Source organism: Tachypleus tridentatus, chromosome 2 (genome assembly GCF_004210375.1).
Source record: "Tachypleus tridentatus isolate NWPU-2018 chromosome 2, ASM421037v1, whole genome shotgun sequence".
Lineage (NCBI taxonomy): Eukaryota > Metazoa > Arthropoda > Merostomata > Xiphosura > Limulidae > Tachypleus > Tachypleus tridentatus.
In genome coordinates this window covers 125,015,972-125,040,031 of record NC_134826.1, presented here as the reverse complement: position 1 = coordinate 125,040,031, position 24,060 = coordinate 125,015,972, and the positions used below count along the sequence as shown (strand labels likewise).

Sequence of the window (24,060 nt, the reverse complement as noted above, 5' to 3'; positions counted from 1 at the left end):
TTCCAACTGTTAACCTTTCATATATCTGTTTCCTTTTAATTTTATGATTTAATTCTCATACTTTGTACCACTGGACCAGTAGTCCTTGCATTAAAAGCAATAAATCACAGTATGAATCCATCTGCTGTTTCTCACAGAGATACCATAAATAACATGTGATCTAATATCATATATTTCAGCAGATCTTAAGCTAAAAAGTTTGTAATTTTTGCCTTTTAGCTACTTTTGTAACGTCCTATTTGGGTTTTCTGAGCTCTAGCAAAACTATTTGACATTTTCTTCCAGTTTTTTCAAATAAAATGTATCAATTATCTTCAAAACAAATGCTTTAGAACACAAAAATTATATCAAGCACTAGAATGGAATGCCCCCAAACTACTGTAATTTATTAGGCTTTCTAAGTAAGCTATAAATAGGTTAAGAATATTCCATGCTGTTCAGAGTACTGAATCTGAGTAATATAAACTAAGCAATTCTTACTGAGTTAAAGATAATTTAGGGAAAAGTGAAAGCACAATTTTAAGATTTACATACAGAAATATCTGCTATTTCCATTTGTTACAAATACATCCATCAGTCATGTAAAGTTAATTAACAAACAATCTCAAAAGTCAGAGACAGAGGGGCAGGGATTCTCTGGTGGTTTTGACAAATTTATTGGTATCGTAACAAATAAAGGTGAGGTAATCCCATTTTAGGTTCTTTCTTGTAATTATGTATACTTAGTGTTTATAATTGACTTGAAGTCACAGTAGCCTATTTTGTAAATTAGAAAACTTTCAAACATTACCAATTAGCTATTTTGAAATGCTTGTATGCATGCTTTATGAAATATTTTTATTATTCTTTATTTTTCTTAACCTAATTTTGCCCAACTTAAAGTCTCCTACTTTTACATTTAAATTAGTTTTATCATAACAAATAAAGAATACACACGAAAAAAAGAAATAAAGTACTTACTTGTTTTTGTTTTTTTGTTGTTAAGTGTTGATGATGCTTAACATTACTTTTTTATAATAATGGTAGTACTGTACTAGATAACTTTTTATTTAAGTAAATAATGCACCAAAGAATACAGAAAAAATAACCTGCATAAAACAGACAATGCCTTATAACTAGCACAATGTTTTGGCTTTTTAACTATGGAAAAAGAACCATTACAAATTCAACTAAGCTAGTCAATGTGTTTCCCATGGGAATAAAACATGAACTGAAATTGACATTTCTCTGTACAGAAAACAATATAATGTAGTACATTAGTCGACAGATGAAAACTTTGGCTTTCAATTTTGGTTATCTGGTCTTAAAAACCAGAGAGAACTATTGGCAATTTTTGAAAGACAGTAAATGACAAGTGGGTGTGGCAAGAGAGGTCTGATTTTATATTTAATGGCTCTGTAACCAAATAAGATTAAGGCTATAAATATTATGCTTTGCCCAAGCGGCGATAACATTATAATGAATAAATTATTTTACATTTCATACTTCTTGAAAGGGTGGTAAATAAATTAGACAAGATGACTAGAGAGAAAATGTCATTTTCACATTTGGGGTAAATTCTGGATTTGTTTTATAATATTGCCTTATAAAATTAATAATTAAAAATTTAGATTATTAAAATATGGATTATCAGTTATGTTTTTATCCTATACTTATTGGTATACTATGAACAAAAGGTAGTTTAATTAAATTTTGAATGTAGCTTACAAAACCTCTTCATATACACAGTAAAGGATGCCTACAGCAAGGTTTTCCTTTACTGTCAGTGATAATATTTTACCCATCTATTGGTGGTATTACACATCAACAACTTCTACCCAAGCTGAACTAAGCACCGTGAAATAAAGTGCTATTTACAGTTCTTAGTAGTGTTTATGTTGTTTTGTATCAAATTAAAATAAAATAGTTTATTTTATTAGTTCATATAATTATTGTAGTTATTCTGATAATTAATTAAATAAATATAAGTACAGAAATAAGATAAAAAGTCACAAAATTTATGTAGATTCATTCTTTCATTGAACTGGCAGGGTTTATCAAAATAATCAAACTGTTTCCTTTTAACATATTTCAATTTGTTCCAACATAAACATGTCAGTGATGTAATATACACTGGGTTTTATGTATTTTTTCTATGAATTCTTTTGTGAGGCTGTTTTATTAATGTACTAAAATTTGTATGATCAAAACATCTTATTATATAAAACAACTTGTCTCTAGGTCATAATTTGTTAAGGGCTTTTAGTCAGTACTAAATCGTTACCTCATGACATTTAAGAAGATGAGATAAAGCCACATCCACAAACTTTGCACTGCATTTATATTGGAACCCTAGCAACTGTTTAATATAATCTGCATAGCTGCTTTCAAAAACTGTGACAATTAACTGTAAACAAAATGATCAATGCAGACAAAATAATATTTATTCATGAAATTTTCATATTGACATGTTAAATGTACCAGAAAGTATATAGATATTTTAACAGTGTGGATATGTTTACAGACCAGTGTATTTTTCTGAACACCTAAAACGTATTTAAAATAAATAAAAACTTACCATTGCAACATTAACCTTAAGGTCCTTTTTCTTCAACTCTACTCCAGTAAGCTTGGCAAGCTCTTTTTCAATCAGTTTAATCTTACAATCAAAGAATTAAAGGTGTTAAAATAATAATATTAGTGATATAATATTAAAATAACTAATTTTTGAATTGTATTTTTATACAAGATTATATGTTTATCTTGCCAATCACCAGTTTCATTTGTTTTGGCATCAAAGCCAATTGAATGGAATAAAGTCTTATTTTTGTAAACTACCACTTTTATTAAAATCTATTAGACTATTAATAGCTTAATGAAGTGATGTTTGTCCAGTGAACTGTAATATTGTAGCAAATGTGCAGGTTTTCAAGCTGTATTTTGCAGTCTCAATATTCATATCAAGAAAATCATGAAAACTGTTTTATTTACCTGTCTTATTTAAGTGGACTAAAAAATTTAAATAAAAGATGTCTTTTTCCAAAAAAAAAAAAATCAGTACAGCTATTTTAATTTTGAAGTTATAAAGTAGATAATATGATCTTAATGATTCTGAATATAATTATTCACAGTAAAATGCAATTCTGCATGACGGTAATGTTTTTCATCTTTACAAACATATCAGAAGGTATAATATGATAGGCTCATTGATAACCACATGAAATATTTTCTGGTGTACATACAACATAACTGCAAGTTAACTTTACTTTTTTTGCTACAGACCTTAATTACTCTTGCCTGTTTTACCAATAAATTGTACATTACTAAGTTGGTGTATTTACATTGGACAACAGAATCCTTTTCCTTCCTTTACATTACTTTATGTAACACAAATTTTGTTCCTGGATAGTATGTCATTTCTTAATTGCTTATGTTTTAAAGGTACAGAAAATGCCATTATTCCCTTCAAACTTTGCTTTTGTGACCTGGATAATGAAATTTAGAAATTAACCTATTTTCTATGTAAAAACGGGCAAATTTGCACATTTTCATTTATATAAGGTCTGAATAAAACAACATATGAATTGAGATTTACATGTATTTATACTAAAGTTATACAAAAATGAACAAAAATGTTTAGAAGTGAGTAGTTTTTCAGGATTTGCAACTGTAATGTAAATCACTTTCATGTATCAGCCCCCAAATATAGTCTCCCATCGTGTTTTCGTTATATGCTCCTTCGTAGCAGCATTCAAAGTCAAGTATATCTTGGTGGAAGCGCTCGCCTTGCTCCTTTGAGTATGCTACCATGTTCTCCTTGAATTTATCAAGATGAGTATCAAGATTTTCAGGACATCCTGCAGCCCATTTTGCCATAATTCTTCACCAAAGCTTCAACCAGTTTCACATAATTTTTGGCCTTGTGATTGCCTAAGAAGCCCTGAGCCACTGCAACGATGCTGCCCTAAACTTTTTCTTCCTTCCTACTGAGCTTCCTGGGGAATTCTGTGCACTCCAGGATCTTCTTTATTTGTGGTACAATGAAGATACCAGCTTTGAGCTTTGCCTCAGACAGCTTAGGGAAGAAGTCTCGAAGGTACTTGAAGGCTGCAGACTCCTTATCAAGAGCTGTGACAAATTGTTTCACAAGACCCCAATTTTATGTGCAATGGTGGGAACAACACCTTCTGGAGGTCCACTAGTGGCTCACACTTGACATTGTGCCTCCCTACTCATCATACATTAAGGCTTCTAGCAAGGTCTTGACACTGTTGTATTCCTCTTTGAGGTGCACTGAATGAGCCAGGGGAAGGGATGGATATTTATTCCCGTTACAGAGCAGCACAATTTTTAGGCTTCTGGATCAACTATCATTGAAGAGGCACCACTCATTTGAATTACAGGCAATTCCAATTGCCTCACACAAACCAGATACACTGTGGCAAAAGCAGAACTCATCTTAAAGAGTGAAGTTCTACAACATTCTAGAAAGATCTTGGAAATTCTTTTAAGTTCGATAAATCTCTCTATCAGCTACTCAGCACTGAATCTACCTGGAATGTTCTGGAAAATGGGTAAATTTGAAAATTTCATTACCCAGGTGACAAAAGCAAAGCTTGAAGAGAAAAATAGGTCTTTCCATTTACTTCAGGCATAAGCAATTGGGAAATAACACTTTCTGCCCAGAAACAAGAAAAAGTAAAAACTTTTGTTGCATAGTGTTATATTTCAATAAAATTAATCAAATCTCTCTAGTTACTTTATGTACTACACTTACTCTCTGAGTTAGTTCATTGTGTCTTTCATCACGCTTCAGTTGGAGGGTTTTGAATGCCTCTTTTTGGTAATGTTCCTAAAAAAAAAAGGTATCCAAAGGTAGTAATTAAAAGTCAGAGAATAACAAAATTTCATTTTATACTTTTGACCTCACAGGCAACATACTTAATGTGAATATAATAAGAAAGATTACAAAGATAAAACATTATTACAATGAAATCAGAATATTGCTACATTAATAACAGAAAAACTAAAACTCAACAGAAGAATCTAATACAGTTAAAACCCACAACATTTGTCTGATCAATCATAGTCTAAAATATTTAAACACAGAAGTCCTTTATAATGTTCAAGTACTTATTCAAACAGTTGTTATACTATAATTATGTTTAAAAAGTTATCTTAAAACTGATAAACAAAGATATTTAATTTATCTTCTAATTGATGGAGTTGAGATTAGTTAGAAAATGAACATAACATGGATTACCTCTTTCAGTAGTTCAGACAATAAAGCCTGCTGATCTTGGTCTCTGCTAGTCAAAATTTCTTGAATTTTCTCATCTGCTGCATAAGGACTAAAGTAAAATGAAATTAATTGAAGTTATAGTAGTGATATTCAATTCAAGTAATTAGACCAAGACTCTTATGTTATTTACTTAGTTCTCTCTTGTGTGACCAAAGCTATCCCTTATACTGAAGTAAAAATGATAGATGCAAAATTTAAAGTTTATGAAGTGCTATTTCAACTGGGTTCACTTAGGATTGACTGATTACATACAGACTTGTAAAACTTAAGTATGTAACGAAATCAGTTTGAAAGTCTACAGTTTCTTGTCCAATAAGATCATGTTAGGCTTTATGATGATAGTTTAATTGATTTGGAAGTAGACTGTGCAACTCTCATGAAAGTTATTTACAAAAATGAAACAAGTGAATGAAATTGTTTGAAATTTGACATGAATTTTCTTAAAGGTATGTAGTTTCAAAAAAACACTTATTTTTTTCTACAATTTTAATAAAAAAATTGTATTTGAAGTACTGATTTGCATTTGGACTCCAAATGATCATGCAAGATTATTTTTAATTTTGAATGTAAAGATATTATTTCCCATCTTACAGTCTTCACATTTCATATGCATAATTTCTAGAACCTCCAAAACAAATAGCAAAAGTTTTTAAGTTAAATGACTATATGGTATTTTCCATTTTCTTTACCATATCACTATCTCCAGCTTTTATCATCAACATACAATTCATTGAAATGTTTAAAATTATGAGATTTAAATATGTATTTTTATATCTACATTGAGTAATTGTAATATATCTTCTTTGAGTCATAAACATAATTTCACCTTTCTTACCTTTTCATGTATAGTGTACTTTTATTATTTTATTTATATTTTCAATTCTTTGCTTTTCTTATTTATGTAAAAACATCACCTTATGCTTACAGGTCATTGTTATGTACTGTTTAAGACAGATGCATTAGCCACAGGCAAAATATCTGACACACACCCCATGTTTAGTTTTGACAGGACAGGAAAGGAATGAACAAATAAACTTAGAAAAATCATTAAACATTCTGAATATGAACTTTACAGCACAAATTATAATTAATTAAAGAAAATATAAAAGTGAAACCTAAATGAAATTTAACTGTCTATCAGTTTAATATGTACAAAGCAACAAAGTATAGCCAAATGATAGGAGCACTGTTCTCAACAATGGTCTTAGTTTATTTTATACATCACACATACAATCATTTCCTGCAAACATTTCTTGCCATAGTTAGACAAATAGCAAAAAAATATGTTCTTTCTATTGATTATAAGCATGCTATTCAACTTAAAATTGTTGTTTAGCTACACAACTTTTACTTTGAAAGAGGGCACAGTTTATATTTTTCAATGTCTTTTTCAGCCCTAGTTTTTGGAATGTAGTTATAGCACTTGTAAACAAGCTCTATATTTGTGCTTAACTAACTGAAGGAAGGCAGTCTACTTTCTCACACTTGTCTCACCTATATCAACCCAGTTGTTAAAATTGGCACCATAACATAGTTTATGCTACACTGTGATACAAAGTTTCTTGACAAAACTAAATTCATAACTTACTTTATGCTATTAGTATTATTCATGCTTTTATTTCTCTGTATTGATATTATTTCCTAAATATTGTGACACATATCGTTTTCTCTATTTCTTATAAAGTTATTTTATTTTTATAATAATTGGTTAACATTTCTTATAACTATTATCACACTTAAGTCTTTAAAAAACATTACACTTTATTTTTTTATTTTTTTTGAAAAACCATTAAATTAGCTACACCCAACATGTAGCTCTTCACAACTATTCATGCTTTAGAAGTTCCTTATTTACTCCTGCTTACTTGTAAATGATACATGTTTATAACTAACAAAAAGGCTCTTTTGTGAACTACATGATTAGGACATTTTAATGGATGAAATAAAAACAAAACAACAAAATCATATAAAAGTAACTGTAAAAAGTCAAGAACCCTAGAGCTTTAAGTTAAATGATTGTAAGCATTACTATTTGCAATAATTTTGATAAAAAGGTATTTTTTGATTTCATATTCTTCAACTTTAATCACAGATGACTTTGCTACAATTAGTTAGGCCATACAAAAAAACATAAAGTTTCCTTGAAAGACATTTTGGTATTCATTTAGAATATTCTAAAAGTTATACAAATAGAATAAGAACTATAAGATGAAAATTATTTATACCTAATATGAAAGTTATGTTATATTGAGAGTCAGATTAAGTAAATTCACAAACAAGTCATCAGTAGAAATACTTTATTAAAACTTTTGTTTGCCTACAACATGCTTGTAACATTTACTTAACACATTTTGTTAAAATGTATGTAATAAATTTTGAATTATTGTAAACATTGATTCTAAAATACCAGTTTGTTTTGTACTTCAGGCAAAGCTACACACGGGCTATCTGTACTAGCTGTCCCTAATTTTGCAGTGTAAGACTAGAGGGAAGGCAGCTAGTTATCACCACCTACTCTTGAGCTACTCTTTTTCCAACAACTAGTGGGATTGACTGTTACATCATAATACCCCCATGGCTGAAAGGGCAAGCATGTTTGGCATGATGGGGAATCAAACCCATGACCCTCAGATTATGAGTTGCATGTGTTAACCATTGGGCCTCTACAATACTGGATCAATACAATGGTCTGGCTTTGTGCATATAGGGTTAAATAACACATGGTTAAACTGACTATATTAAAAAAAAACAACTTTTCTACAATCTGAGAATGATATTCTCTTATATCAGAACATAAGAAACAATATACATGTTAAAAATTTCAAGTTTAACAATGTTTTCCAGGAGAAAAAATAAAAGGGAAAAGTGAATGCAAAATCAATATTTCTCCTATATTATAGAATATGAAAATCAATACTCAAAATGTTATTACTGTGATTTTCTCAAACATTTAATTCTTTCTGTCTGACTGGTTTTTATCTATTAATTTTCTCTTAAGATCAAAACTAACATAAAAAAACACCTAGCACATATATTCACTAGATTGTTTTATTTGTAATTTTCTAAAATAGTTTGTGTATAAACAATTTTGGTTTACTATTAAGTATTTTCATCCTACATATAACATATACAAAACTATATTAAAAAACACTACATCAGGCACAGCTAATTATATATAACAGCTGTTATATACTCTAATACAGCCTATGAAGCTAATTGACTGTTACAGTTACAATACCTTCACAGCAGCACAAAAACTTAATTTACTAATATAAAACTTCAAAAACACTTCTAACTTTCAAATACATTAGTTCTCTATCATTTTAGAACATTTTGTGATTAAAATGTATAACCTTAGAAAAACCTTCTCCAAGTTTTATTCAGATAGAAACAATTTAATAGGCAAGTTATTCTAAAATATTTCTCCCATTTCATTACATTAACAATATATATGTATTTAATAATTTATTGTTTTTTTTTTCAATTCATATTATGAACTCTTTAAAATGTTTGTTTTTGAATTTCGCACAAAGCTACTCAAGGGCTATCTGTGTGTTTAAAAATTTAGAAAATATTTTATTTCCTACCTTTCTTGCATATCTTTCATCACTTTCTGCTTATTGGCTTGATTTTCTCTCTGTTTCTCTTCTTTTCTTAATAAACATGTCATTGATTCTGTAATCATTTGTGTAAAAAAAGTATTTCTTTGTAAAGGATATCATGTACTCATTTTAATTCTACTCAACATACACTCAGAATAAAAAAAATTACTATAAATAAATTTTAAGTTAGCTTTTATTAAATGATGTAAAAATTAATTTTGACCACTCTTTAAATCATGCTATAATGGAACTCTTGCTTATATAATAATGGAAAAACTTTTTTTTTTAATGACATAACGTGCAGTCCCCAACTTCACAAAATTTTTATTCTGTGTGCACGTGGATTTGCAATGGAGGTCATGATTTTCCTGTTTCGCTACTGTTTCCACCATGAAGAACTTTATTTTTCTCCCATCTCAGGGTTCAGATATGATGTCATAAATACATCACACATGGATCTAATGCACTGATGCCATCTATATAAATGTAATAGTACTGTCTGTGTTGTATGTCAATGTAAATACTTTGCAGGGTGCAGACGGATCTTCACGAAAATTGGTATGGAGGTTTATTAAGTCCATGTGGAAATACTAAATTTTCAATTTTGCATTTTGTGGTTTTTATGAGTGTTCTGGTATTGTTGTTTCTTCCCACTACTTCTCCCCTCTTGACAAATCTTCACCAAATTTGGCATCAAACTTTCTTGAGTCCATGAAGAGATACATGCACATTTATAGTTTTGCATTTTATGTTTTGTTGTTTTTATGATAATTTTGGATTTTATTAAAATTATATATAAAGGAAACAACTTTATATGTCCAAATATAACCTTTAATTAATCATGAATTTACTTAAATTCCATCCAGGGCACATGTAGCTCAGCTAGTTTATTTAACACTGGACTTACTTTCCCACCAAAAATGGGGAAAACTGCAAAATTATCCAGAAAAATCATATCTAACTATTCAACTTCCACATAAATGTGTTATGTGTGATGATGGTACGTTATATTAATGTATGATGTTGCTATGATTAATTAGAGGATAAAGTTGATTTATCACATTAATACTGATTCTATTAAGTATACTGTTTATGTGAAGTTATTCATTGGTAGGAAATACACAAACAGTATTTTACCCTCTCACCCCAGAGTATCCTTTATTGCACGTGACAAAAGGTTTTAGTTTCTTACATTCACAATTTTATTAAACTACTTTTTATTGATGTTATACTAATTAGCATAAAATCTTAGCTAATATCCCATATTTTAATTATATACAAGTTTTAAGTTCTTAATTTTATAGGGCAATGTTTAAAAAATCCTAAACGTCCCATAGTATGACACATTTTCTCTAGACATCTCCTCTTCTCTATTTTATTCACAATCCTCCCATAAAGGACAAAATCAAATGTAAATTACTAACTCTAAATTCATCATTGTTTAGACAAACCATAATTTTTATAGCCTTCAATCTTATTTGGTTACTGAGCTATCAAATATAAACTTAGACCCCTCTTGCCATACCCACCTGTAACATCCTCTCTACTAGGATTTATTAATAGTTTTCTTTTATGTTTAATTCTACATAATTTATAACATATACAAGGTCAAGATTTTCATATATCAAATGACACATTGTATAACGTTGTTTTCTGAACACAGAATTGTCAATTTCACTCAGAGTACAAGCTTCGTTCCCACATGAAAGATAACAACTAGCTTGGATGAACTTGTAACAACTCTTGCTGCACAGTTAGAAAGCCAGAAACATTGCAAAAGTTAGAGGAAATTGTCTGCTTTTTGCACAATATTTGTCCACATTCTTTGATGCATTATTTAATTAAATAACAATTTAATGCAATACCACCATTAGTTTAAAAAAGTGGATTAAATGCCTTCAACAGTTGAGAGCAAAAAAAAAAAAAATTAGGGTAAGTATTTCTTGTTTTTTAATGTTTATTTTTTATTTATTATATAAAAGAAACTGAAATGTAAAAAAAATATCTGTTTAGGTATGTTAAGATCAGATTATATAAACTAAACAATGATAATTATACAATAAAAATGTTTCACATGGCATGCATGCAAGCAGCTCAGAGCAGATTATGGGCAAAGTAATTTGATAGCTTAATGTGAACTACATGTTCCCCAAGTGATTTACAACTTATAATAGCACAAATAGTAGTTATATATGGTTCAAAATGCAATAAAATAAAAATAAATAAAGTATAAATAGTTTAAACTCTGTTATGAATTTAAATCTACTTAGTATAAACAAATGTAGTTTCATTCTAAATTTGAAGTCATTCTGGAAAGAAAAGGAAGGTAATTTAGATTTACTCTGATATTTGGGGGAGAGGGAAAAAGAGGTTACAAGGTCAGTCAAATTAGCCAACAATGTACAGAGTTAAGGTAGAGAAAATAACATAAAATATAAAAATTTACTGAAACAAACATTTGAAATTTATTTTGAAGGTTTTAGATATTACACATATCAAATTTGGGATTTTTGAGGAGTATTTTTAATCTTAAAATAAAAATAATTTTGCACATGGATTAGTCAAAACAAATATTTAATACATTCATGGGCAATATTTTAGCTTATTAAAAATACTACACTAAAAATATGAATAACTTATAATGTTAAATGAAAGCATGCCAAATTTTGTAAAGATATATACACACTATATTGAAAGTTAGAAGTATTAAACGTATAAAGCCCTTAAATAAGTACAAAGAGGTCACATGATTGGTCAAATTAACCAAGCCCATGTGGAGAGAGTTGATTTGTTTTTGTTCAAAACTCTGTAGCTGATAGAACTCACCATCAAACAATACAAAATGCTACATCACACATACTACACATGTATCTGGACAATGTAACTGATTATACTATGAAAAAGTTTATGTGAAGTTATTCATTGGTAGGAAATACACTAACAATATTTTACCCTCTCACTTTTTTTTAGTTTATCATTTAGGCTAGTAAGTCTTTTCTCTGCTTTTTCTTTTACAGTGCCACAATAGTTTTATTTTCATGTAACCAACTGACTAATAATGAGCTTGTGTATCAATCATCAACATGCAGATAGAGAATTTTATTGGAGTAAGGCTCCAATAAATGTTACTATGCTTCCAGAAAATCCTAGGGTTTCCTGAGAAACTAGATTAGCTGAAAAAACTATTATATATTATAGAGTTCAACAGAATACCAGTTTCTACAGAACACAGTAAAAATTTGTTGTACCAAATAGATTATTTTTGAAAGAATATATTGCTTGAACCCCATTTGTCCTTTAAAGTAAACAAAGTTCTTGTTAATATGTAGATTTTCAAATAACTACATTGTTTCTTGATAATTATTCTAAGCATGCATTAATACATTCCTTATCTTGTGAGATTATTGTTCACTTTTTTTACTAGTTCTAACAAAAGTATACTAAAGGAAGAATCAACAAAAATCTATTCCTGAACATAATGCAGTAAAAAAATTGGTGTTTCCAACAATTAATCTCGCAACTAGTATTTATTCAGATTTACTTTTTTTTCTTCTAACCATCAACATACATAAAGTTATGAAAACATTGGTTTCAGAAGAAAAAACATTTACTGGGCTAAAGGGTAAACATTCAAGGATGAAGGACTTATGCTCCAGGAAAGGAATAAAAAATGCAAGAAATCAGATCCTGGGATGAATCAATGGACTTGACAAAATCCAAGTGGAATTTGGTGACATCGGGATGAATAATGTCTGAATGAATTTGACAGAGAAGAGGCCAGGGGATGTTGCACAAGTTAAGGCCAAAATAGAGAGAACTATGACTGAACAGATCAGTATAAAGCAACCAAACAGGACTAGACATAGATGTGAAATAGAAATCTGGATAGAGTCAGACTGTAAGGTGAGTGGAGATGTGAAGTTCCCTCCAATATGATTAAATGCATCTATTTCCAGAGCTCTTTGATATGGGGTGGAAGAACAAAAGGAAGGACATTTGGTGTTCCAGTGAGTGGCAAAGGCATCAATAAAAAATGTTCCCACTTGAGAACACCCCTACAGAAAGGCCTGTAGGGTGAGTCTGGTTGGAATGAGATAAAAGATGAGCAACCAAATTTACAGTATCATGTGGTCATTGTGGGCCCAGTAAAGATTATGCAGATTCCTGGATTTGGTTCCACCATGCTTGGTAAGATAACTGATGACAATGGAATTGTTTGAGTGTACCATGCCTACCTACACCCTGAGGAGTGGAAAAAAAAAGGTCAACTTTATTGTCAAAAGCATCCTTTACTATACATAACACAATGTTTTAGTCACTTAAATTCAAAATTTTATTTACCTACTTTTTTATGTTCTTAATTTTATAAGGCAATATTTTAAAAAATCCTGAATATCACACAGTATGACACATTTTCTTTAGGTATCTCCTCTTCTCTATTTTATCCACTATTCCTCCAATAAGTACAAAATTAAATTTAAATTACTTACTCTAAAATCCTCATTGCTTAGACAAACCATAATATTTATAGCCTTCAATCTTGTTTAGATACAGAACTATTGAATAGGAAATTAGACCCCTCTTGCCATACCCACCTGTCATATCCTTGCTTTTAGGATTTACTAATTGTCCTTCTCGTACATTTAACCCTTTTACGTTCAATATAATGTAAATGAGTTCATCTACACATCTGCACATGTTAAGTACTTGCACTAACTTTTGATACAACATGTGTATCTTCACAAACTTTAGTAGACATTTAGTAAAGATTAAAAGTATTTTGTATAAAAAAAATCACCTTTTTCAATGAAATAAAAATGAAATTTTTAATAAAGATTTGTTTGGGAAAAATAAAAGTCAAATTTCTTACTAGTCTGAGTGCAAAGTGATTTCATGTTATGATTAAAAAAAATATTCTTCATCCCAAAAGTTTCAAATATTATTTGCATAATCTATAAAACCTCCTAAATACATTTCAAAAGTTTGTTTCAGTAAGACTTAATATTTTATGTTATTTTTTATACCATAATTATGTGGAGTTTTATCATTGAACTACCTTGTAACCATCATAAAAAATCAGGAAATATAAATAATGCTTTTTTCATGCTAAAATGATTACATATTATAATACGAAAATACACACATAAAATGCAAAATATGAATATATATATTCATATATATATTTCATTTATTCCAGTCATGGCTACCTAACCATTACATAATTTGCACTGATGCAGTGCACATGCACTCAAGTCACATATCCAGTAATATAAAAGTCACCTTTTGTCTTCCCTGTCTTTTAGGGAACTAGTACTTTGTAATATACAGTCACATTTCAATTATTATTTTTTATGCACATATATAGATTATTATTATTTAGAAATAAATTATTAAACTTATTTTCCTTAAAATATAGAATAATAAATAAAGAAGCAAACAATTATCTATTGTTGCTACAACCTTTGTACTCAGTTGTTGCCGGATACAGGTTGCTAACCCTTTTCAAATATGCATGCAGAGGACATCAAACAAAATTTTTTTAGGTTTCATGTGTGTAGCTGAATAACCAAAAAACCATAAATAACTATAATGATACCACAGAATTCCACTACAATTTATTAAGCTTAGTAACTAACCTGTATTTAGATCTAAAAAAAAAATATGAAATTTAGAGCAAACTAAAGATATAACCTAACTCCTTGAAATCTCGGTTTGAAAGAACAATGAGGCCTTCTAATAAATTAGAATGGCTAAAAAGACCACCAGGGAGACACTCTAAGCTGTCAATTGGTTATTCACATGTCATATGTTGAAGTAAACATAAATAAGATACCCTTTCAAAAATGGAAAGAGGTGGATGGGGCCACTGTGTTTAATTTGGTACATAAACCATATCTCAGCAAAATAAAGATATGAGGTTCTTATTTTATATTATAGCTTGTTAATATTAGTAATTTGAGTTGCTAATTTGTGTAAAATTAATTAGTATTTTGACATCACAAACATCTAATTTTAAACAGTACTGCAATCTACATAGCACATAAGTCATAAAAATCTATAGTTAGATGTATATGTAAAAACAGCTGGTATGGGTCGAGAAAGCTCTATGTAGAGGAGTGAACAACGTTTCGACCTTCTTCGGTCATCGTCAGGTTCATGGACTATAGTTAGATGTGTTCTTTTGATATGTACTTTTAAATCAAGAAAATAACTCTTATATAATATTAAAGTTTGGATTATAATCTACAATTTGATTCCAAATTTACTAAATAATATCATAAAATAGTAGTTCAATAAAATTTTGAATGCAAGTCAACAAATGTAATGACTAAACCTATGAACCCTGACCTGTTATAAAAGGGTTTATTCTATATCTTCTAAAAAAAACATAAAAGCACAATTTTCATCTATCAAATCACATACTGTATAATGTTCTCTGAACAAAGAACTAACAATTTCACTCAGAGTACAAGTTTCATTTGCACAATAACAATAACAACTAGCTTGTAAGAACTTGTAAGGGCTTTTGTTGCAAGTTCAAAAAAACAGAAAAATTGTAATAGTTATGGAAATTGATTTTTGCATGTTATCAGTCTATGTTCTTTGATGCATTATTAAATATGAATTATTTAATGCAATCCTACCATTAGTTTAAAAAAGTAGCATTAAATACCTTTGACAGTTGAGAGCAAAAACAAAAAATACTCAAATAAGTACTTTATTTCTTGGTTTTCATGTTTATTCTATATTTATTATCATAAAAGTAACTAAAATGTAAAAATAAATATCTCTTTAGGTTAGTCAAGATTAGATTTGGCAAAATAAGTAATAATAAAAATGTTTTATAAAGCATGCACTCCAGCATCTTGAAGTAATTTACGGGTAAGATAATTCAATTGCATAACATTAGCTGCACGTTCACCAAATAATTTACAAGTTATAATAACATGGATAGTAGTTACAGATGGTTCAAAGGGCAATAAAATTATAAACTTTAATTACAAGCTTAAAGCTACTTACAATAAACAAATGTTGCTTTATGTTACAATCTGAAGTTATTCTAGAAAGAAAAAAACAGATAATTTAGATTTATTAAAATTTTCTCTTGGTGGTTACAAGATTGATCAAACAGACCAATTTCATATAGATATAGGTTTAAAGAAAATAACAGAAAAAGCTTTACTGAGAACAAACATTTGAACTGTATTAGGAGGTTTTAGGGATTATACAAAGGAAATTTCTGAGATGAAGAAAAGAACACGAAAATCACTTTACACATGAACTATTCAAAACAAATACTCAATATATTCATAGACACATGCTTATTTTGGTTTATTAAAAATACACTTCACTAAAGAATTTTTTTGTACATGAAATACTTGTACTGTTAAGTGAAAGACTGCCAAATTTTAGGCAAATATACATACCACATTAAAATTTAGTAGTATGAAATCTATAAAGGCTTTAAAGAAGTACAAAGAGGTCAAATGGGCAGTCAACTCTACCAAACTTGTGATGAGAGAGATAGAGCTTGATGAACTGTTAAAACCTTGAGGATCTTGTCTGGACAGAAGACTCCTCAACCAATAAAAGACTGAAAATCACTAGTGAGTTGAGAAAACCACCTATCTCCCCAAAGATGCATCTACGAACAGATGTAGCTCCAGATGGGATGAAGAAATGGGAGCCCCCATCATTGTCTGGTTCCTGTTGAGCCACCAAGAAAGATCATCCCCAATCACAAAAGGATTGGTAATAGGATGGCCTAAGAAACCAAAGGAGGCATTTCACTATAATGAATACATGTGAGTTTGTCTAACGGGAATGAGAGAATCCAAGAAGTTCATATCCTAAAAAGGGACAGAGCCTCTTGCATCATGAAAGAATGAGAACTAAGTGCCTTCATGACCACTTGCTACATATCCCTGAGACAAAGAAGAAAATAGTGGACTCAACAGAGGTACGAATTGAAGGAAATCCTCAAACGAACCAAGTATTATGGTTATGTGGGGGTAAGAATAAACTTCTCCAACTTGATCAGAAAATCCACCCATGTTGCTTCCTGGAGAAGTAAACATGTGAGATAATCTGAATAAACAATGAGTGCAGGTGACAAGCAAGTATGCAAATGACAAAACACATACAGACCTGAAAAAGAGACTGAACAACAGTATCCTGAAGTAGAACATATTATTTTCATAGATAATCTGAATAAAGCAACAGGACTCTGGAGCAATTAGGAATGTGAAGATAGGCATTTGTTGTGCTAATTTTGATCACTGAGAGTCCTGGGGTGAAAACTCACTAAAATGAGATGTGGGAATCCACAGTGAAGCAAGGGAGGGTTCTGAAAGAAATTCAAATGAGATAGGTTTATGATTGGTTTCCAACTGCTCATCATCTTGAGAGCAACACCTACTCAATAGATCCTTTGCGCAGGAGGTCTGAAACGGCTTTAGAAAGATAATGAAGAAAGGAATAATAATGATGAGAAAGAAAGGAAACCGAGAAAAGAGCTGAAGACAACAAGGAAAGGCAGAAACTATCCGATAGAACATGTAAAGCACATGGATTTGTTGTGAAGTGTTGCCACATAGCTGAAAAGTGGACTAAACTGGTCCCCACCAGACCAGAAACTTCCTTCGTGTTACTGATAATACTGGCTTCTTGTTTAACACTGAGGGTAAAATGAGGATGGGAGTGCTTGGAGGACAGTAAGGGTTGGGGTGTAGAATGTGATGATCAAAAAATGAAAGTGCCTGAAAACAGAGTCCACATTTTCCTAATCTGGGTGGTTATCTTCCTCAGAAACAGGTATAGATAGAAAAGAAGACTTGTACTTCTTCACCATACAAAGTTGAACCTGCATCCTAGTAAGTCACCCCATGTGAGAGTCATTTCCTGTTGAAATAATTTAACTTATCACTACATTAAGCCTCAGATTTATACTACGAACACATAGAATTTGGACACAAGAAATTACTGGAATGTTAAACTGTGTAAACAACTGATATTTTAATGCAAAAATTAGTAAACTGAAAAAACATTTCTTCAGATATGGCAACAACAAGACATAAGCAAATCACATTTGAAGGTTGAAATACATCTAAACAAAATCATGGCAAATGAGGAAGTTAGAATTGAGTGGGAATAGCAGAGGGAAGTAATTGCACTGTAAATGTTGATTGTATTTCACGTGAATGACATACCAGAAGATGTTTTTCATTCTATTTTTTAAAGTGCATTCTCAATTCACCATTACATAGTGCTGGTATGAGCCTTATCCTTTTATGTTCATATTTTGTAGAACATACTCATATTCTTTTGATATGAGTGAATGATATCAGTAGACTCTTACAAACAAAATGTTCTTTGTTCCACAACTGCATAAAAAGTTTCTCGATTTCAGTGAATAAGGTAATTTCTGATAAAAGCGAACAAAATAATTAGCAGTTACAAAAAGTGTCTCAATTCATTAGATAATGTACCAAAACACCAAAGTATATATCAGTAGAAAGGAAATTATTATGAAAAAGCACTTTCAAACCAATGAAAATGTATAAGGAAAAAACAAGGCCACAAACAATAATGACTGAAACAAGATCAGAGTAAACACCATCAAAGAACAAGCTACAACATGAGATATTACAAAACATATTCTGGAACATTCTATATATAACTAATGAGCTTGTACGGTGGAATTTTTGTTTGGTTTGTTTTGAATTCTGCACAAAGCTATACAAGAACTAAAGTGTTTGGCAGGATGGGGATTCAAACATGCAACCTTCAGACTATGAATCATGTGCCATAATCACCTGGCCATGCTAGACCACTGTGGAATTATTTATCTTATTTTTTCATATACTAATTCATCTGGATAATTTAAAAATATAACAAAAAAAGATGAAAAATAGCCCATTCTGAATACAATGAAGTACAACCAGTAACAATGGTTAAAAAACATGCTTTTTTATATGTGCAGGTGTGTTAGATCAAAATAATACATTTTTCCTTTCTGAGGTTACCTTTAAAATTTTAATACTACTATATAAAATCAAAGAAAATTTAAACCCAACAACTGTAATTTCTGCAAGTATAGTAGGTACCAAGAATATATTTCTTGTGAAGATTTTCTTGTTCTTCTTTCTTCACACTAAATAACTCTTCTATTTCTTGCCTGAAAAAAATAATGCATGAACATATTTAGATTATTTTTGATTTTAGAATAACTGTGAATAATGTTTATTAAATTCTATGTTGAGAATTAAGTTTTGTTACACAAAACTTTTGGTGATGTAATTATAAATAAAATCATTTAAGAAAAGAATAGCCTAGATAGTAGTAATTACATTAGCTCAATGTACTAAAGGATACACTTCTTCAAAATATACGTTTCAGAAATAAATTAATGTTGTAAAAAAATCAAAAAAATTTGTGAAGTCAACTAAATTCAATTTAACATTCCATGTTTATAATTAAATGTTACAATGACAAAACTGCTCTGAAACAGGTTATCTTATCATTCAAACATAAAGACTAACTACAATGGTGCTACAAAAGGTATGTACAATTTAAAATATTATGAAAAGTTTTACCCTAAATTACTTTAAAATATATTTGTTTTGGTCTATCTATCAGTATATCAGGTACTACAGCTGTTTAAATAAAGTGTGTTTTTAATTAATAATGCAAACCACTCTGAAGGAAGCAAATACAAGTCAGAGAAACTTACCAACATGAGTGCAATTTTGTAAAGTATTGAGTAAAAAAGTGTTTTGGGTTTGAAATGTGAGTGTGAGTAATTTACAACACTGTCAATATATATATATTTTATTTCCTTTTTTTTTCTATTAAAAGTTACACAATGTGCTACCTGTACTATGTCCATAGGACCGGTGGTGCAGTCAAACCTCAAAATTTAGTGTTATAAACAATAAAACTTACTTTTGAGCAACCATGGGTCAAAGAGTAAAAGAAAATTATATATTAAACAGAGGAAACTACACCTTGGCATTTTAACAAGTCTAATTTACGTAACTTTAAACTGAGTTGTACATCTATTTTGAAAAAGTTACTGAGTTTTCCCCTGAAGAAGTAAGATCCACTTTTATAAAGCACTCGGGTTATATAATCAGTGATGACGAAAACCCACTTGTTGAGAATATAAAAAACACTTTACATAGAAGAGCGAACAACGTTTCGACCTTCTTGGTCATCGTAGGTCGAAACGTTGTTAGCTTCTATGTAAAGTGTTTTCATTTTTATATAAATTACTCGGGTTATATAGTTTTTATTCATTTTTATGAAGACTTCTTGAACCTACATGTTTTTCTAACATCTTGAGAAGGGGTAAAATATTGCTCATAATTTGGTGTGAAAACTATATAGAAAGCAGACAAACTTGTGTTTTATTTAATGGGCTGTTACACATAAAACATCCACCTATTTTAACAGACAACATTCTGCAAAAGAAATAGCTTCAAAGATCTTGAGAAGTGTTTTAAATGACTATTTTAACTGAGATAATTTAAAAATAACACAGAAATAGATACACTGCAGATAAAACTTTGAAATTTCAAAACTTTAAATTTACTAAAACTTCAATATTCAGGCTATAGAAAACCAAGAAAAAACACACTCAACATTTATAATTTTGACCAACAACATCTTGTAAAAATCTTTTAAAAGACAAACCCATAATTTGAACTGGTGTAAAATGAATCAAATATACTTCAAGAAAAACAGATACTGACAATAGCTTGTTAGAACTGTGGATGGATTGATCAATGTTTACATATTTCACAACCATATCCAAACTGTAGTTAAATTACTTTATTTTCAATAAATCTGGCATCAAAACAAAGCTTATAATTTAATGTTTAATATAATTTTAAGTTCTTAACCTGAAAAAGGAATACATAAATAAATTCTTAATCTTTGCTTCTCTGTATCGTGTAACACTTCTTCACTCCAAATTACTTATTTTAGATTTTGCTTCTGCCCAGTGATCTTCTGAATTTAATATAAGGTTCACTGACAGTAGTGTTAAGGTAGAGAAAAATAAAATAAAATATAGTTTTACTAAAAAAACAACAACAATTAGAATATCAAAACTGGAAGGTGCAAAAAAGTAAATTCTTAATTATAATAAACATTGATTTTTCAGTACAAGCTCATTTCAATCCTTAAACAGCAGGAATGTTGAAGGTAGCAACCATCATCAATATTTCTGAGAAAGTTATTCAAATTATTTTTTACAATTTTTAGATCAATAATAACAATACACTCTGGAAAGTGAACCAGCTAATGTTTTAAACTAGAAAACATTATGTTTAAAATTAACTTACTTTTCTTTCTCTATGGCTTCTAAAAGTTGATCTTTGTTATTTGCTTTATCATTTAAAGTTAGAAGTTGTTCTATCAACTGGGTTGAGTGGTCTTCCACTGTGTAGAAAACAGTAAAATAGCAATACAAAGCAAGGGAAAAAAAATCAATATAATTTAAGAAGTATAATCTTATTTTTAATTGAGATTATGTAACTATATGAATTTAAACTAAAACTTAAGATCTGATCATTGAGTTATTAAACAGAAGTGAAGTAAGAACATAAAATTTGCAATTACTGCAATAAACATAAGAAATCACACTTTTAATGCATTAAGTACTGAACATTTTGCAAATTTAACACACTGAATTCTTGTACTTTTACACATATCTTGCTGAGGGTTAGCCAATCCTGATTATATTTAAATCTTAGAATTAATTACAATTTTCTCTCCCACTATGTTTTTAAACACTTTTCTGAACTACACACACACACACACACACACACACACAACAATTCCACAACTTTGTTGGTTACATGGTCTCTAATATAAACCCAAATCACATAAAATCTATGCATAAAAATATCATCACTATTGAATATAATCCCATTATGTATTGCTGGGATTTCATTTGTATTTTACATAGAAAAATGAGTAATTTTCTTTTTATCAGTCCTTTAAACCTGAGCATTAAACAAACAAAAACACAGCTACAAAATATGAAGCATTATCTGGGCCCCCTTGTAGTAAATGATATAAAATCAAGTCAGTAATTTCAGAGTTTAATAAAGTTTTGTCAACAAAACATTTTCTTATTATACTGTGCCTCATGCATCTCTCTGAAATTTATTGATAATAAATAATCGACTCTCACAGACAAAGTTAAACTTACTGAAAAAAAAAAAAAAATAACCATGTACACTTTAAATCTTTGGCTGAAATATTTTACACACAAAACATATTTTACTACAGATTTTAACACTTTGCAGATATTAAACATCTTGTTTAAAAGAAAGTTGAGGCAGAGGACTGTCCTTGATTAGAAACTTCAGTGAGCCGTATCTCCCTATATGTTTTGTACAAATTTCAAAACTTCAATTATCTTTAGAAAAGTAAAAAAAAATACAAATAAGAAACACAACAAGTAATTGTTAGGTACAGTATATTATTGCCAATGTTTAAACAGATTTTGCCCCATTTAAGCCTTTCATACAGATTTTGTACATGACACAGTGCATTTAATAATAGTTAACACTTTCCTAAACTGAAAATGTATTTCCAGTACTTACCTCTACTGACACTACAGCTTTTTCTCAATCTGCAGAGTTTCCACTCTTTTCTATTCTAAACACTGAGAGCACTTGCTCCAATCTTGAAATACCCCATTTGAATGCCTCAGGCAAATTCTAATTTGTAAACTTCTCCATCAACTTTAATGCACCCTCCACCTTAGTTACTATATATAAGCACCTTATCCTGATAATGTAATAAATTTTTGAAACATAGACTGATTTTTAGTGGGGACATAGGGTGGAAAAATGCCAGCAGAGGCAAGTATTATTGGAAAAACATTTTCAGTTTAGGAAAATGTTAATTTCCAAAACACACCAACCATCTATGAACACTAATATCCCACACTGAAAAGGCAGAGGGGGCCAGTGCAAGCATAATCCTTATAGAAAACATCTGCATAAAAACGAAGTATACAAAGATAAAAAGCTGTACCAAAGTGTAGGACCTGCACTAAATCCATAACAGGTATATTCTTCACTTGGAACTTAGTTCCTGTATCAAAGGTTGAATAGAATATGAGTAATCATCAGTATAAGCCAGCCCCAACTAGACAGCTGAGATTACACAATTCAGGTTTAGAATTAATGAGTCACAGTACCTATCTCCCATGTTGACGGCTAGAGTTATAAAACTGCAATGTTTTAAATACATATGTATTTTGATTGGGTCCCAACCTGCAGATATAGAGTGATGCATTTTACACTACTTTAAATCATGACAAAAAAGTAAGCAACATCTAAGTGGACAAACTTTTTCCTCCACCTGAAGAAGTCCAAAAGATGACACTACAGGCTTGGAATGATGGCATCGTGTCTGCTGTACTCAACCAAAGGAACAAACACATTCAGTCTGGATTTATGAACATTCAACCTAACATCCCATATGAATCCTGATTTATTCAACCTGAAGATCAGCAAAGATGGGCTGGATCCCATTTAGCTTTACTCATGACTCTCCATCTGATAGACACCTTGATGGTCTTGTGGAACACCTGATTTTGACAGAGCCTGATGCAACCTGTATTAATTACGATGAAAGTAGTTGTTAGTGTGGAATTGAGAAAAGAAAGCACACCTGCATGGGCAACACTCACCACAGAGTGAGATTTAGTGTAAAATAAAGAGACCCTGGAAATAAAAGAGTATATGATTTAGGAAAATACTCACCTCTGGTTAAAATCTGACAGATGTGGTCAAAATAACAACAGGGTGTAGTCAAAACCTCTCAGAAGAGAAAACTACCAGATTATGTATGTAACTAGAGGGGGAAGTATTAGGAGTATTCCACATACCAATCTGCATGTATCTTTCAAAGCAAAATTCAACTGGATGGCTGAGGATATAAAGATATGACAAATCCAGTAATATATGACATGCAAACAATTCCTCTACTGTAACAATAATCTATTACAGACCATGTGAATTAATTTATGAAGTCACCTTGTAAGGGCACTAGAAGATAAGTCATGGGAAAGAGAAGGATCCCAGTGAATGTACAACTGACTCCTAGTTCCTAAACATGAGTTAGTACAAGCTACAAAACACTAGAAGGCTCTGA

General features: G+C 30.2%; 1 protein-coding gene across 16 annotated transcripts in view; it reads right to left on the bottom strand.

Annotated features, from left to right (window-relative positions):
- The window catches only part of LOC143245023 (E3 ubiquitin-protein ligase LRSAM1-like), a 161,205-nt gene that overhangs the window by 29,208 nt on the left and 107,937 nt on the right, over positions 1-24,060 (bottom strand). For all 16 annotated transcript variants that reach the window (XM_076490782.1, XM_076490787.1, XM_076490789.1 and 13 more), the window contains 6 exons: positions 21,231-21,327; positions 18,990-19,060; positions 8,869-8,956; positions 5,243-5,330; positions 4,757-4,831; positions 2,558-2,638 (listed from right to left, as the gene is read on the bottom strand). In XM_076490782.1, coding sequence (XP_076346897.1) covers positions 2,558-2,638; positions 4,757-4,831; positions 5,243-5,330; positions 8,869-8,956; positions 18,990-19,060; positions 21,231-21,327 — 500 coding nt within the window. The remainder of the gene's footprint in view (positions 1-2,557; positions 2,639-4,756; positions 4,832-5,242; positions 5,331-8,868; positions 8,957-18,989; positions 19,061-21,230; positions 21,328-24,060) is intronic.